At 44.0% G+C, this 15,404-nt stretch overlaps 1 protein-coding gene across 1 annotated transcript in view; it reads left to right on the forward strand.

Annotated features, from left to right (window-relative positions):
* Window positions 1-1,749: 1,749 nt before the first annotated feature.
* Window positions 1,750-15,404, forward strand: part of birc6 (baculoviral IAP repeat containing 6) — a gene marked incomplete at its 5' end in the record, with an annotated part of 179,405 nt that continues 165,750 nt past the window's right edge. The window contains 3 exons of the mRNA XM_083651107.1: window positions 1,750-1,945; window positions 6,704-6,885; window positions 14,346-14,483. Coding sequence (XP_083507233.1) covers window positions 1,750-1,945; window positions 6,704-6,885; window positions 14,346-14,483 — 516 coding nt within the window. The remainder of the gene's footprint in view (window positions 1,946-6,703; window positions 6,886-14,345; window positions 14,484-15,404) is intronic.

Below are 15,404 nucleotides of genomic sequence, written 5' to 3' on the forward strand. Positions count from 1 at the left end.
TGTCCTTTTGCAAGCAAGTAGCAACAACATCCTTCAGATCAGATCATGGGGGATCTCCAGATACTCCTATAGGCATGGTGGGGGATGTCATGTAGGCTACTCCCTCTGCCCCAACATCTCCCAGTCACCTGTGCCAAGTACACCTCCAAAGGGCCTGGGGCATCCTTGCCACCAGGTGCTTAAACCACCTCAAATGGCTTCTCCCAATCTGGAGAAGCAGGCCAGCCACCCTACAGATTTTCTCCCCAATTGTACTTGGCCAATTTCCCCTGCTGTCCCGGTCGTTGCTCCACCCCTTCTGCCAATCTGATTAAAAAATAATTTGGCTGGTTTTATTATTATTATTATTATTATTATTATTATTATTATTATTATTATGCATTTCTCCATTATTGAATGGGTTAGGGCAGGGGTGTCACACTCAATTTCATCCCGGGCCACATCAGCCTTATGGTTGCACTCAAAGGGCTGGTTGTAAATGTAACATGATATAAATGTATCTAGCGTACTTGTTATCATATTACATAATTGCCACTGATTCGATCAGTACTGGTTTTTATAATAAAGTAATAATTAACTAGCTCTGAAAGCAGAATTATAGGAAAGATAATGGCAAACAGGCAACTAGTAGCTTACAGACAACTAGCAGCCTCCAACTATTAGAACTAATTGAATTAGAATTGTATTGTGCGATTTGTGTTCTTTGCTAGCTCTCGCTGGCCACATAAAATGAGATGCCGGGCCGGATTTGGCCCCCGGGCGTTGAGTTTGACATATGTGGGCCTTGGGGGTTAGGGGGTATATTTAATCAACTAGGGTATCAGCCCCTTCGGGGCCGAAACCCTAGCCGCTGCGCGGGCAAGCCACACGCAGCTTGGCCACCACGCGGCCTGGCCACCACGCGGCCTCTCCCGCAGCTCAGCTGCTCTATTGGCATGCGCAGTGCACTGTGCAACTTCGCATCACTGATGACATCATTGTCACGGATGATGTCACAATGCCTATGACATCATCAGTGCCTATGACATCATCAGTAATATAAGATGATTTTGGTCAATATGATATCACTGATGACATCACTGTTGATGTCATAGACATTGTGACATCATCAGTGGGACAAAATTGGAAACAGACAAACATTGCCCACTTGCTTTCTTTTATATAAATAATGATTATTTGTTCCAGACAGCCCCTCGCGTTTGTTTCTGCGTGGTGCTGATGGACAGCTCCTTTATCATAAAATAAAAAGTGCTCTGACTGAGAACGCATTATTTGGCCTCCGGAATCTGTACTGTTTACGGCCAAACAATTTTTTTTAGATTTTCAAGTGGGCATTGACTCGGAAAAGGTTGGGGAACCACTGAGTATGAATTATCTAGCGTTATAGTTAGTAGCATGGGGTTAAGGATCGCACGCACGCTGAGGCTGAACACCCAACACCACTGAACGCTAGGAAACGTAGTTCTCGTTTGCACTCCCTGTTATCGCGGGATGTGGCAGAGTGAGAGCTACGCTAGCTCCGTTTACCTGCTGTCCATCTGACAGAGAGCCCAGCCTGGAGTTCCCCAGCACTGATGGTGAATAGCTGCTGCTGCGGTAACGGGCGGAGGAGAGTCAGCCGCAGCAGAGTCAGCAGTGGCAGAGGAGTGGTAGCTCGGAGTTAGTCTTTTAGATTCAACAATATAACTTGTATCATCGGAGATCCTTAAAAACACATAGAAGGGAAGGGAAGGGAAAAAATAAAGGAAGATGGCGGCCGCGGCCTCGCCGGGCTCCTCAGACTGGATTGTACTGAGAGACGGTTGCCTGCGTTGCGACGAGGAGGGCCTGCGAAGCCTGTCCTACCACCCGGCCCTCAACGCTATCCTGGCCGTCACCAGCCGGGGCAGTATCAAAGTCATCGACGGCACTTCGGGGGCCATTCTTCAGGCTTCTGCGTTGCACGGTGAGCCGCGGGGCCCCTTGTCAAACCCAGATGACAACTGTTTAAGTTTTGACAAGCAGACACCTGATTGTCAACAGCTACTAAACACGACACACAGGGTTGTAACCTCAGCTAACGTTAGCCATTACTAGCCGCTGTCTTTAGGCCTTGATAGATTATTAGGTAAATATATCTATCGCTTTTGCAAATGCAGTGAAAAGGCACAACTTCTCAGCCACACAAACCACCTCCTTAACGTTACATGGACCCGTTTATGATAAAAAAGTGAGCTCGTGCTACTGTTAGCCATAATCTTACCATGACATAAGTAGCATGTAGCGTTAATTGTATTGCTAACGTAACCGAGATAGCAGGCAACGTTAACCCAGTTACTGTTTGGTTCATTAGCGTTAACGTTTTATAACACACTGACGCTATTCAACTGCATTGAAGCTTTACATCACATTTGGGCCTTTGGAGTAACGTCATCTACGATAAATGCATTTATGTAACGTTAACAACCACTATTTGCTACCTAGCTGAAGACCTATTATAGCTACCGGTAGCTACCTACCGGTAACGTTAGTTAGCTAACGTGCACACTGTCAGTCATTAGAGGCTCGCTGTTGTATTATATTATTCAGCCTCGGAAATGGGATCGGGCCCCTTGTTTATACTGAGCTAACGTTAGCTAATTTCATGAGAGATGTCAAATTAACACAGTCTAACACGTTATTTAATTTAAGACACCATATACGTTATTTAATTTAAGACACCATATAACGTTAGTGACATAACGTTTATTACAACGTTTTTTATAAGTGGTCGACACGCAAGTGCTTCTCAGTTGCAATGTGGTGGAAATTGAAAGCTTGATCATCATCCCCTCTGCCTGGATCATCGGCTATAGATCATCCGGCATTACACCATATTTCATGGAGTTTTATCATGGGTTGTGGAATTGTTTTAGAGCATTGCATTAATAAGCAGGAAGTAAAACAGTACAGTATAACCAATATGGTTCCATTCCATTTAGGTGTTTCAGTGCCAGGGCCCTCACGATAGTGTCCACCCTCACGATAGTGTCCACACCGTTTTTGTCTTGATCTTGATATTGTACAAAATACAATTTTGGCTACCTATCTATTTAATGCTAAACAGGTGATTGATTTCTGTTTTCTTTTTATTGCAGAGCTTTCACATCAATATGCCATCATTTACCCTTTAAAACAATTATTGTGAATTCATTAGTTTTAGGAAGGGCATCATATCATGGTCCCAGAGCCAATACGCCTTGGTTGGCAAGTCCGTTGACAACATAGTGTGTTAACAGACACAGTTGTCTCGGATATCAGATATATGCCCCTGGTACAAACACCACAACAAGATGCCTATGTGTTTGTTATGCTGTGGCCCTTTGAGGATTATTTCTTGGCAAAGGACAGAATCAATTCACAGTGTGAGTTAAAGCCTCTATATGAAAGCAGGACAATCAGAAAATAAACATTTTTTTCCTTGGGATCGAATACCCAGAGGACTTGTCTTAAAAACAGCTGCCTTAATAATCCAGTAATTTTTTTCATGTTTTGTTTAGAGAGCACAGCAGTTGACATTGCTGTCAATGAGTCAAACCAAAACACCGCTGACTTGTGACAAATAACTTGCTGTGCATGCAAATTTCATGATTATTAAAGCAGGTTTTCTTGTACTGCAATTTCTAGTAGTACTTTACTTATGTCTTTCTTGTTTTGATTTGTGCTCCGGTGAATTTATCCATTCCTGACTGAACAAGGCCTAGTTCCCTCACCCCATACATGGGCACAATGCGGCCCCAGGGCCGGACCTGGCCCCTGGACCATCTCAATCCGGCCCCCCAAGGTCCTCAAAGAAAAACAAAACAACCCCCCAAAACTCAATAAAAGGCAGAATTATGTTAATAAATCTCATCTGCTACAGCCATTGGATTTGTATCACTATTATATCGGGAGATTAACAAGAAATTACCAATCACAATGGGAGAGAGGGTTAAAAATAAAAAACTCCCGCGAAAATCAGGGGTGTTGGACTTGTCAGATACTGTAGGATCTCCCTTCACTTACTTGATGTAAGTCAGTATGGCCCTCTGGATTTTTTTTTGGCCACACCTGTTCTAACCTATAGATGCTGACTGATTTGGCTCACTCAATATACATTATACCAGACCTGGGCTGGGCAGAACCGGCCCTCATGATGGTTCTGCCTGGCCTGGGCGGTCTAAGACAAAGCACACCATTTTACAAGCTATAAAAATCGAATGAGATGACCTAAATTGGGCGAGTGATTTTCAATCTAATAAATGCTTAAGAATAAGTGCACTTATATCATTTAATCTAGTGATCAAATTAGAGGTTACGGCATGACAATATTTTTTTGGAACCCGGTAACAATGCGGGTATTCTCATGTGGCCCCGCCAGGAAAAATAATTGCCCACCCCTGCATTATACTATCTCAAAGAAGGGTCCAATAGTTGACTTGTCCCATCTCATATCACATACAGTACCTCAATCCAGTCCTGTGTCTTCTGACTAGCATCCAAAATTGATTTTTTGACTCATCTGCCATGCGCTGGTAAATGGAAAGAATGTGACCCTGCGTGTTTTGAATACTATATCTTGTGGTTACTGTGTAAAACATTCAATAAACAGATAAGATGAGTTTGTTAATAGGTCATCATGAAAGCGGCTAGCCACATGGGAAGCAATCTGCGAAACCCAGAGTCTATTTTTATTTGAGAAATAGACTCTGGGACAGCGCTACCGTTTTTCCCGGCTTCCTGTACGGCGCGCCTCTCCTGTCACCGTCACTTCCTTTTCCGCGTCTGTGCTCCACTGTTTACAGTCTAAATAGCAACTTGCACAGCGACTTTGCAGTCAATTTGCCACTGTTGTTGTAAGACGAGATTATGTGTTATGTGTTTATGCGTTAACGTTATTAGCGAATAGCCGAAATGACATTGGACACGGAAAGGGGAAGTGACCGCGGCTTTTCCGTCACTTCCGCTTTCCTTTTCCGCGTCCGTTTCGGCTATTCACTAATAACGTTAAGGCGTAAACACACTGCACAGAAGACGTCAACTCGTCTTACAACAACAGTGGAAAATGACTGTAAAGTCGCGGCGCAAGTTGCTATTTAGACTGTACACAGTGGCGCACGGACGCGGAAAAGGAAGTGACGGTGGCAGGAGAGGCGCGCCGTACACGAAGCCGGGCAAAACGGTAGGGCTCTCAGTCTATTTTTCTAATAAAAATAGACTCCTGGGTTCCCAGATTGCATGGGAATCAAAACGAGTTTAAATGAGGCTAGACGGACAGTGGAGAATCAAGTTCACGTCAGATGCTACCACTTTGTGCTGCTGAGCCAGTGTAGCAGGAAGCCTGTCTGGTGTCGAGCCAATGTTTTGCTTTGGATTGATTGGTTGATGGGAGGAGATACTATTGAGAAGAGAGAACAATGGGTTAAGGGAACACACTCACATTTTCAACCAGCTTTGTATCATTACAAAATCAGTAGTATATGCACAAACGAAAGAGTTTTGCAGACATTCATTTAGTTCTGTCAGTTATTGAAAATTGATTAGAGTTCAGTTGTGGACCAGTTGTGTCATTCATGCAGCAGTTATGTAACCGTTGACACCTGGCAGGGGGGGAACTAGATTTGCACATACCATTTTACCAATGCACTTATGAAATTACTTGGATTTTTTTTTAAATCATTTTGGAAATAAATTGCCGTCCGCAATCTTTCCATGTAAGCTGCTCAAGTACCCCTATGGGTACACCTACCCCCTGGTTGGGAAGCACTAACAGTAGGCTATCACTACCAATATTGAAAGGTGCAAAACAAATAACATTAATGTTACAGATCGTGACAAACAACGTGTGTGTTGAATTTAGCTAGCTGGCAGAAAACGGACAGAATTACTGTCAGATAACGTTAGATTTGTGTGGGCTGGGCTGTTTTTGAACCTAACATTACGTTAAGGAGAGATAGGAACACAACAGCAGCCTATGTAACTGGAGCAACTTCATGGAAACAAGTCAGTTGAATTCACAGTTGAAGACTTGTAACATTACTCACATTGGGTTGAAAACAGGAAAGAATGTGAAGTTTCTTCTTTCTTTTCACATTTTCACAACGACACAACCGACTTCTGCTCCTCTCTACTGCTTCTCTGAACTGGGCATAGGATGCACTTTTTTTTTAACACCGCCCGCATGTCCCGCATGGATGGAGTTGGCCTTTTTTATTATTAAATTTGCAATTTTTTAATTCGAACAGGTCATTAACAGCTCGAATGTCATTTTTTTCCCATGTTCGAAGTTCCATGTTCCATATTTCTTCTGGCTAACGTTATGGGAAATGACAGTGTAGTCAGTAAACTAGTGCAACATCTTTAATAAGTTGTATCGGGCGTGCGTTATGGATAGGCATGCATCTGTCTCATAGTCTCTCATTCGCACCGCGGTTGTGTTGTTAAAGTGCAAGTACCTGAACGGTAGAATAGTAAAGTTATGAATGAGAGTGCTTGAGTACGCGAGTACTCTCGCCCATCCCTACAAAGAACATGGCCTGTATATGCCGGCATTCAAACGTTATTGGCCAGTGTGGTGGGTGACCCTTACCGATTTATCCACCAGATTTTAGCTGCATTTGACAATTGATAGGAGGGAGTTTTGGACCCTGCTGCTTTCCGACGCCCCTGACATTGTGTTTTGTGTTGTCCTCTGTGCCTGTCGCAGCTAAACCCGGGGGTCGTGTCAGGTGTCAGTACTTTCCTGCAGTGGACAAGGTGCTTTTTGTGGACGATTATGCAGTGGGATGCAGGAAGGACCTCAACGGCATCCTGCTCCTCGACACGGCCCTCCAGCCGCCCGCGGCCAAGCCTGAGGATATGGTTCAGCTGGAGCTGCCCGTCACAGAGGTAAGACAGGGACTGTATGTTAGTTTGGCCTTTTGTTTTTTATTATTCCAAGATGGACACCGACACCGACAGCAAGGAAGTAACTCACACAGGAATCGTCATTTTCATCTCAATGCTATGCATTTATTTGTCAGCTAGGGTAAACTCGGCCGCCGCACCTCGGCTGTGTTTGTCCCACTGATGATGTCACAATGTCTATTGTGTCTATAATATCAGGGGTTTTAAACTCATTTTAGTCCACGGGCCACATGCGACCCAATTTGATGTCAAGTGGGCCAGACAATACAAATCAATAATCAATAACCTATATACTGTAAATGACAAAACCTCAACATTTTCCAGTTTCTTTTAGTGTAAAGCATTAACAACCCTACAACACATAGGGTTATCTCAGTTAGCATCACGCACATTATCTACTGTCTGTACTGTGAATTACAATCAGGGGTGTAGTGGAGGGTAAACGCAATTTACACAATTTACACACCCTTTGAAATAAGTTTACTCACCTATTTTCAGATCAGCTGTATCATCAATGAGGGCAAACACGGTGGGTAAACTACTCACCTTGGATAGTTTACCCACCTCTGTATTTATCACTACACCCCTGATTACAATTGGGGGCAACTGTGCAATTCTATAGTCAAGCAAAGGTGATGAAAATAGCTGAACATTTAGTGATTAATTCAGATAACATGAATAGGCGACTTAATATTTAACTTGCTCCTGAAACCTGGTGCCTCTTAGCCTTCAACAAGTGCATCACATTGGATTGAAGGACTTCTCAGTGCAATTTTCACACTTTGCAAAGTCATCCTTTGGGCCGGATTGGACCCTTTGTGGGGGCCCGATCTGGCCCCCGGGCCGCATGTTTGACACCCCTGAATTGTCATCAGTGACATCATTATTGACCAAAATCATCTTATGACATCACTGATGATGTCATAGGCATTGTGACATCATCAGTGATGTCATAAGATGATGTTGGTCAATAATGATGTCACTGATGACATCACTGGTGATGTCATAGACATTGTGTTTGCCCAACTTTGCATCACTGATGACATCACAATTGCTCGTATGACATCACTGATGATGTCACAATGCCTATGACATCATCAGTGGGACAAACATTTAAACAGAAAGACAGACAGACAAGCATTGCCCACTTGCTCCCAGATAGATAGATAGATAGATAGATAGATAGATAGATAGATAGATAGATAGATAGATATACGGTAGTTCTTAATTTGGATTAGGCAGATGAAAGGTCACTGCCAACTCAGTAAATCTTGGTATGGTATGGACATTTTCTTATTGATTTATGATGATTCACGCAGTATCTGACTCTATACACAAAACATATTCCTATCACACCTAAATTTATATTAAGTATATTGGCTGATAAAATTATTCTTAAAAAAAAAAGAAAAAAAAAGGTAAATTTAGTTACTTTTGGGCATTTTGGCCTTTATGAGACACTAGTGAAGAAGAGAGACAGGAAAGGTTGGGAGAGTGATGACATGCATTATATTTGTATGTATTTCAATCTCAGACTAATTCCTTTTTCTAGTAAGGCCCCATTCACATAATCCTTATTCATGTAGGCTTTTGTGGGAATATGTTATCCACAGATTATGTATTTGCATTTTCAGAGACCATGTTCATTTCATAAGATCTCAGGAGATCTCAGGGAATGGGAATGACCTGTGCGGATATCAATGATGGAAATGGGACTCGTTCAAGGCCTATTTTAATTGATCCGTGTCAGCTACATGATACCCCATCAAATCCCAACCCATTTAATTATTTAATTTCTCCCCATCTGCTCCATTTACACCAATTGTTATAAAAACAAATGTATATATACCCTAAATCAGCCATTCCCAACCTGTGGGCCGCAAAGGTATTGCAAGTGGGCTGCCAAATAATTTGCTTTTTTTTTTTAATTATTATTAAGTATGAGAATGCATTTCTCCATTGTTGAATTATATCATTATTTAAATTGTAATAAATTATTTGTTTATTATTTTATTAGCCTATTGCAGACAGCACACCTCACTTTTCGTTTCTGATTTCTGTGCGGTGCTGATGGACAGCTCTTTTTAGCGTTATAATAAAAAGTGCTCTGAGAACGCATTATTTGGCCTCCATATTGTTTACAGTCGGATGTGGGCCGTGGACATTTCCGAGGTTTTCCAGTGGGCCATAAGTCAGAAGAGGTTGGGAATGGAACCGCTGCCCCAAATACCGTAAATTCCAGACTATAAGCCGCGGCTTTTTTCCCGTTTTTTGGCCCCTGCGGCTTATATAACGGTGCGTCTTATCTATGGATTTTTTCAGAAAAAAAAAAAAAAATACAAATAAAATCTCTCTTTTTTAGCACTCTTTCTAACTATAAATCCACTTCTGTTTTAATTTCCTCTCTTGCCCTCTTTTCACCACACCGCGGACACTGTGTGCACTGTAAAAATAAACAACGGTGGTGTTGTGTTATGTTGTTTTGTTGAAATGTTACGGTAATACGGTAAATGGGAGCTTCCTCAAACAGCCATCTCTTTCCCGACAATCCCCTCTGTTCGTGACCACTTACATATGGTAATTACGGTAAGCAAACGGCCACTCGGCCATCAACTCCCTCCCCCGACTACCAGGAGAAAATCACAAACTTCGGCGAATTCACACAAAGGAAGATCAAGGAATATTCACAACAAGACGAGCAGTAGAAGCAACACTCTCACTTACCATGGGGAAGGTACGCAGAAATTCACACGACGCAGCTTTCAAGTTGAAAGCAGTCAATCTCGCATTAAAAGAGGGAAACAGAGCAGCCGCGCGTAACCTGGGCATCGATGAGTCAATGGTGAGGCGTTGGACGGTGCAGCAGGAGGAACTGTCTCAGCACGGAATATTATAGGAGTGTGAAAACATCCACAATCACCAACGGGTTCCAAAACGCTGGACTGCTGCGGGATGAAGAGGATGACGCCGCCACAGCTGGCGCTGAGGGCCGTCAGAGGCTTCAGAGGCTGTTCGATGCCGACAGTGATGAAGAGGAGTTCGTTGGTTTTGAGTGACAATGAAGGAGAGAGGAGAGTGGTTGACGAAGCCACCCTGAACCTGTTCGTTTCCGACACTGAAGATGAGGACTTTGGTGGTTTCAGTACGCAGGAAGAAGAGGAAGACGAGGATTAGTGACTTGACTTCTCTGGTTACAGGTTTGCTGCACATATAGCCTATTGTTGTGTGATTTTGTCTGGGGATTAGTGACCTGACTTTTGTTTTGTTTTGTTGAAATGTTAATAAATGGGAGCTTCCCCAAACAGCCATCTCTTTCCCGACATTCCTCTCTGTGCACGAACCCTTTCATATGGTAATTAAACATCAAAACACCCGCGGCTTACAGACCGGTGCGGCTTATAGAAGAAAAAAATAGTCAATTTTGGTCCCGCGGCTTATAGACCGGTGCGTCTTATAGTCCGGAATTTACGGTAGATGTTATCAGCACACCTTACGGTGGTGTGGCATGGAAGAAGTCACACCATCATTTCTGCAATGCTGATTTATTTAAATTGCTGGCAGAAAGCAGCCCAACAGCTACTTGTAATGCTGGCAATGCAAAGCTTCAAGGAGCGGCAGCAGCAGAGCCAGTTTCACTGTTGGTGTAATTGAAAGGAATATTAAGCCTACTGTATCTTTTCCTCGGTTTATTTGTTTTTGCTTATTTTAGATCCGTCAGAGGCACTTGTAGTCCAATGCAGCTGTTTAATTGTTAAAAGAAGTGTAAAAAACTGGAACTGGGATGCAGTATCGTCGGATACACAATATTTAATTACTCAAATCCGTTGGGGATATCCTTACCTGTGATACAAGGTGAATGCAATTAATTGCATGGTAGGATAGAAAACCAGCAGAGCTCTGGTGGACCTTTGGATCCACAGTACAAAAGTTTGGCTACAAAACACTTTTTAAATTATACAGATGAGCTTTTTGAGAAATGTGGGCATGGTGTTTGGTTTTAAGCAAGGCACTAAGCAGTTCCCAGTGGGCAACAGTATAGAGGGAATGCACGTGACGTCACGGACGCGACAGTCAGTGCGGGTACGCCCACTCAGCTGCAGTGAGTGTCAAAACGTCTAAACAAGCCAGGTGGCGCCGCCGGGTCACGGTGTTTAGAGTTCAGCTTCCGCGAGAAAACAACGAAAATGGTAAAGTGCTCTTGTGCCATTGACTGTAAAAATAGATTCAACAAGGCGTCGGAGGTATCTTTTTACAGGCTGCCGAAAGCTAATGAAACGGCCCCGGTCTTCTCTGCAGCTATCCAGGGTTTCAATGAGGGCTCATTCATTCTCTGGCTGTGTTCTACCTGCACAGATATAACGTTACATGAGTGATAGTGTTCACTATGAACAAAGCTAGGGACAGCGTATGCTATATTTTTCTTAATAAAAGTTGTAATAAAATAAATATTTACCTCTCCACATACAACCAGAATATCCATTGCTGTCCTCGTTACTTTAATGTCGCCAACAAATCCAGCCTTGAAGTACGACCACGCGTCCAGGCTCTTGTATGCTTTCATGCTTTGGTTTGTGTATTTCCCCGGCGTCGATATTAAGTACATATAAATGTCAGGAAACCCTATTCCTGGCCACATGTCTACGTCCATGGACCACTGGTTCTTTGGCAAGCTGTAAGGGTCACATTCGAGTCCAACTGCCTTTATTTTAAGCAGATAATCGTTTATATTAGCCGTGGTTTCGCTACTACCCCTGGCAGAAGCCACGTTTGTTTTGGAAATTTGACACTCAGTGCTGCTCAGTCCGGCTGAGGGGGCGTGTTCGGGAGGGGGCGTGGCGTCGGTGCATTCCCTCTATAAAGGCATGGTCACATTAGCATGAACCTACGCAGAAATTTGCTTCATGTCCCATTGACATAAATTGAAAACCAAGTGAAAAGGACAAAAACAATCGCTTCCAGTTAAGGGTGTCAAAAGTATCGGGAAGTATCAATACTAAAAATTTGAAACGGATACAATACAATACTCAATACGATCATCCCGGCCCTGCTGCACGAGAAGCCCCGCCCAGCTGGGCGTGCCTGACTCCATCAGCAGATGGTCCACAGACTTCCTGACTAACAGGAAGCAGCACGTATGGCTGGGGAAGCATGTCTTCTTCTCCCTGTACGTACACCATCAGCTACACCTCCAGTCACCAGTCCATCAAGCTCCTGAGATGTACAGATGACACCACCCTCATAGGGCTAATGTCTGATGGAGAGGAGTCTTGGTGCAGTAAAAATAACGTAGAGCTCAACGCTAAAAAAAACAATGGAGATGGTTGTGGACTACAGGACTTGCTGGGGGTCCATCATCAGCTGGGACCTGAATTGGGAGCTGAACGGCAGAGCTCTCACCAAGAAGGACATAACGGAGGAAGTATTTCCTGCGGCGGCTGAATAAATTCAAAGTGCCAAAAGCGACAATGGTGATCTTCTACACCTCCACCATCGAGTCCATCCTCACCTCCTCCATCACAGTCTGGGATGCTGCTGCTACCCTCAAGGACATCTCCAAGCTGCAGCGCATCATCCGCTGTGCTGAAAAAAAGGTGATTGGGTGCAGCCTGCCATCCCTTCAGGACCTGCACCCCGCCAGGATGTTGACGTTGTCAATGAAAATCATGGTCGACCCCTCCCACCTCGGTCATAAACGTTTGTCAGAAGCAGAACCTCTCATCACAAGCACAGCTTCTTTCCAACTGCCACCTGCCTCTTCAACGAGACCCGAAAGCCCCCACGAATAAGAACTTAATAACGCCCCCCCCGCCCCGCCACTCGAAGTTAGAAATTCTAGTATCGTGTCAAGTCAACCCTACTTCCTGTCGCAAATCAATTTTGTATTTACCATAACCGTTCACCACACAATGATCTAAAATCATGAAGAGCTAGTTAGCCAAGCTAAGTCATTAGATAGCTTGAAGGCTGTGTGCCAAGCAAACACCATTTCCTCAGATTTTTCCCCTTGCACATTCCTTAGAGCAGTGGTTCCCAACCTACGTACGCGTAGGTGGTACTTGCGCCCCCTGCTGGTGGTACTTGGAAGGCTCTGTGGAGATTTTTTTTTTTTTTTTTTTTTTGGTGCAAAATCCATGGTGGTCATTAGTAGTAGTTTTCAAACATGTGAAAGTGAAATAATTATTATTATTATTAATATTATTGGCAGTGTTTCTCAAGGTAGGTGGTACTTGCGCCCCCCCCTGCTGGTGGTACTTGATCCCTGGAATCCCAATGTTTAAATTATGAAATAAACCCAACTTTAAAATCAATTGTAAAACATGTTTATCTATCAAAATAACACTACGAATGAAAATAAACTTGTGATCATTGAAATTGAGGTTTATTTTGTTGTCTTGAGATTTAGAAACAAATATTTGTTTCTGACGGACACTATACCTGTTGCGCATGCACAATTACCTGCCCGCCCCACATGGTTACACAAGTGGTGAACAAAGACGAGGGGGGATGCTGAAGTGGATCAAAACGGGAGCGAATCGTAAAAGAGCTGTAGTAGAGGAGAGCGTATTTTAACGTCGGTCATATGGTGGTACTTGGAGAGCCAACTACTTTCTCAGGTGGTACTTGGTGTAAAAAGGTTGGGAACCACTGCCTTAGAGAGTTTGGTGCTCTTGTAATCGGAGCACAAAAAGATCTTGAGTGCACAGACAGACCATAATAATGACAGTCTCAGCACTCAGAGGGGTGTTTTCCCTTATTGATATGCTCTGTACGTGTCAGCATATTGATCTGGTTTCAAACGAGCCTCTGACATTGAATGTAAGGATTTTAGTTGATCATTTCAAAATAGTCTATTTAAATATTCATTATGTGTAGTTAGGCCTTTGCCACACTTTTTCACTCATTGCCAAGATGTTCAGCACAGCTGATTCAACACGTACTGTAGGCCTAGCCTGTGCAATGAAGTCCTCCTGCACACTGATGGACCACCAACAATGCCGTTGGATAATAGAGCTCATCAACGGTCACGTGACGTGACGGTTTCCGTGACATCACGGTTTCCGAAAGAGTACTTCCCCGTTCATATTCTGCAATGAGATTTTGATTATTAGCCATAATGTCGTAACCACCCAATGTCGACTTGCCACGGGTCTCCCAGTGGTGAAACGATGGTGAGCCGCAAATCTGTAAGATATCAATCCTTGTTTTATTTTCAAATAAACAATGCAGTTGAAATTCCCTAGCAAAGGGTTGCACAGGGTGTCCTGGTGGCTTGGTGGTCGCGGTGTTCTGGGTTCGGGTCCGGCCCATGACCGCTGTCGCATGTCATTCTCCTCTCTCCTCACAGTTTTTTCTGTCTCTCTCCATTTTCTCTCCACTCGGCTATCTACTGTATCTAATGATTGTGTGTGTGTGTGTGTGTGTGTGTGTGTGTGTGTCTCCAGGCGCAGCAGATGCTCTGTGCCTGTCAGGAGAAGATTGATGTGTCCAACACAGAGGGCTATGACCTCTTCATCACCCAGCTCAAAGAAGGCCTGAAGAATACCTCGCATGAGACAGCAGCCAATCACAAAGTGGCCAAGGTGAGTTTTTTTTTTTTTTACCCAACGTGGCCTGTGAATAAAGTGTTTCTATGCTGTTGTTTTTAGGGATGGGCAATGAATTTCGAATTTTCTAATAATCATTTTTAATATCAAGATCGACTTTTATTATTGAAAGTCGAAAATCGTTTTCTTGACAATCTTGTCTTAAAAAGTACGTTTTCCATTATTTTTTACTCGCGCCTGTCTCTTTAAGAGCAGCAGGTTTGTCCATGTGACATTGCCGTAGCTGCTGGCTGGAGCGGTGCGCACTCCCTCGCGCAAGGAGCATAGCGACAGCAGCACCCAGCAGCTCCTTGGTAGAAACGTAGTAGAAATGGTGTCTACATTACATCAACACTCAGCCACAAGCAGGGCTGGGACGGATCACGGATAATCCGTGACCCGTACGGATCAGCCCCCACGGTTCGGCACACGGTTCGGAACGTCGTGGTCCGCGGACCCCCCCCCCCCCCCCCCCCCCCCTTTCGTTTCATTTAACGTTTAACGTTAGTGTATGAGAACGCCTGCAGCGCAGCCAGACACAGACAGGCATCATCATGGCAAGCACAAGTGAGCTTCCTCATCCCTTCGCTGTAAAGTCTCTCTGAAGGCTGTGGCTAGTGGCTACTAAAGACAGCAAACTTATTTCAACACCTCTGAAAAAGCACAGGAATGCGAGCAGCATGTTGCGCGCTGCACAAGATAGCGAGAGCCACAACACACGCACACACACACACACGCGCACACGTTTCACGAACACATATCACCGGACGGTGAAATGTTGCCTTGGACACATAACAAAACAACACGTGGGGCCACCGAGTAGCATAACGTAGCATCAACGTTATGTTTCCAGACTCACCCGGTCTGGTCTGTAGCCTACTCGTGTCAAGTGACTACGTTAGCACGCAACAGCCAGGA

This window comes from Poromitra crassiceps (assembly GCF_964638095.1).
Source record: "Poromitra crassiceps genome assembly, chromosome: 14".
Lineage (NCBI taxonomy): Eukaryota > Metazoa > Chordata > Actinopteri > Beryciformes > Melamphaidae > Poromitra > Poromitra crassiceps.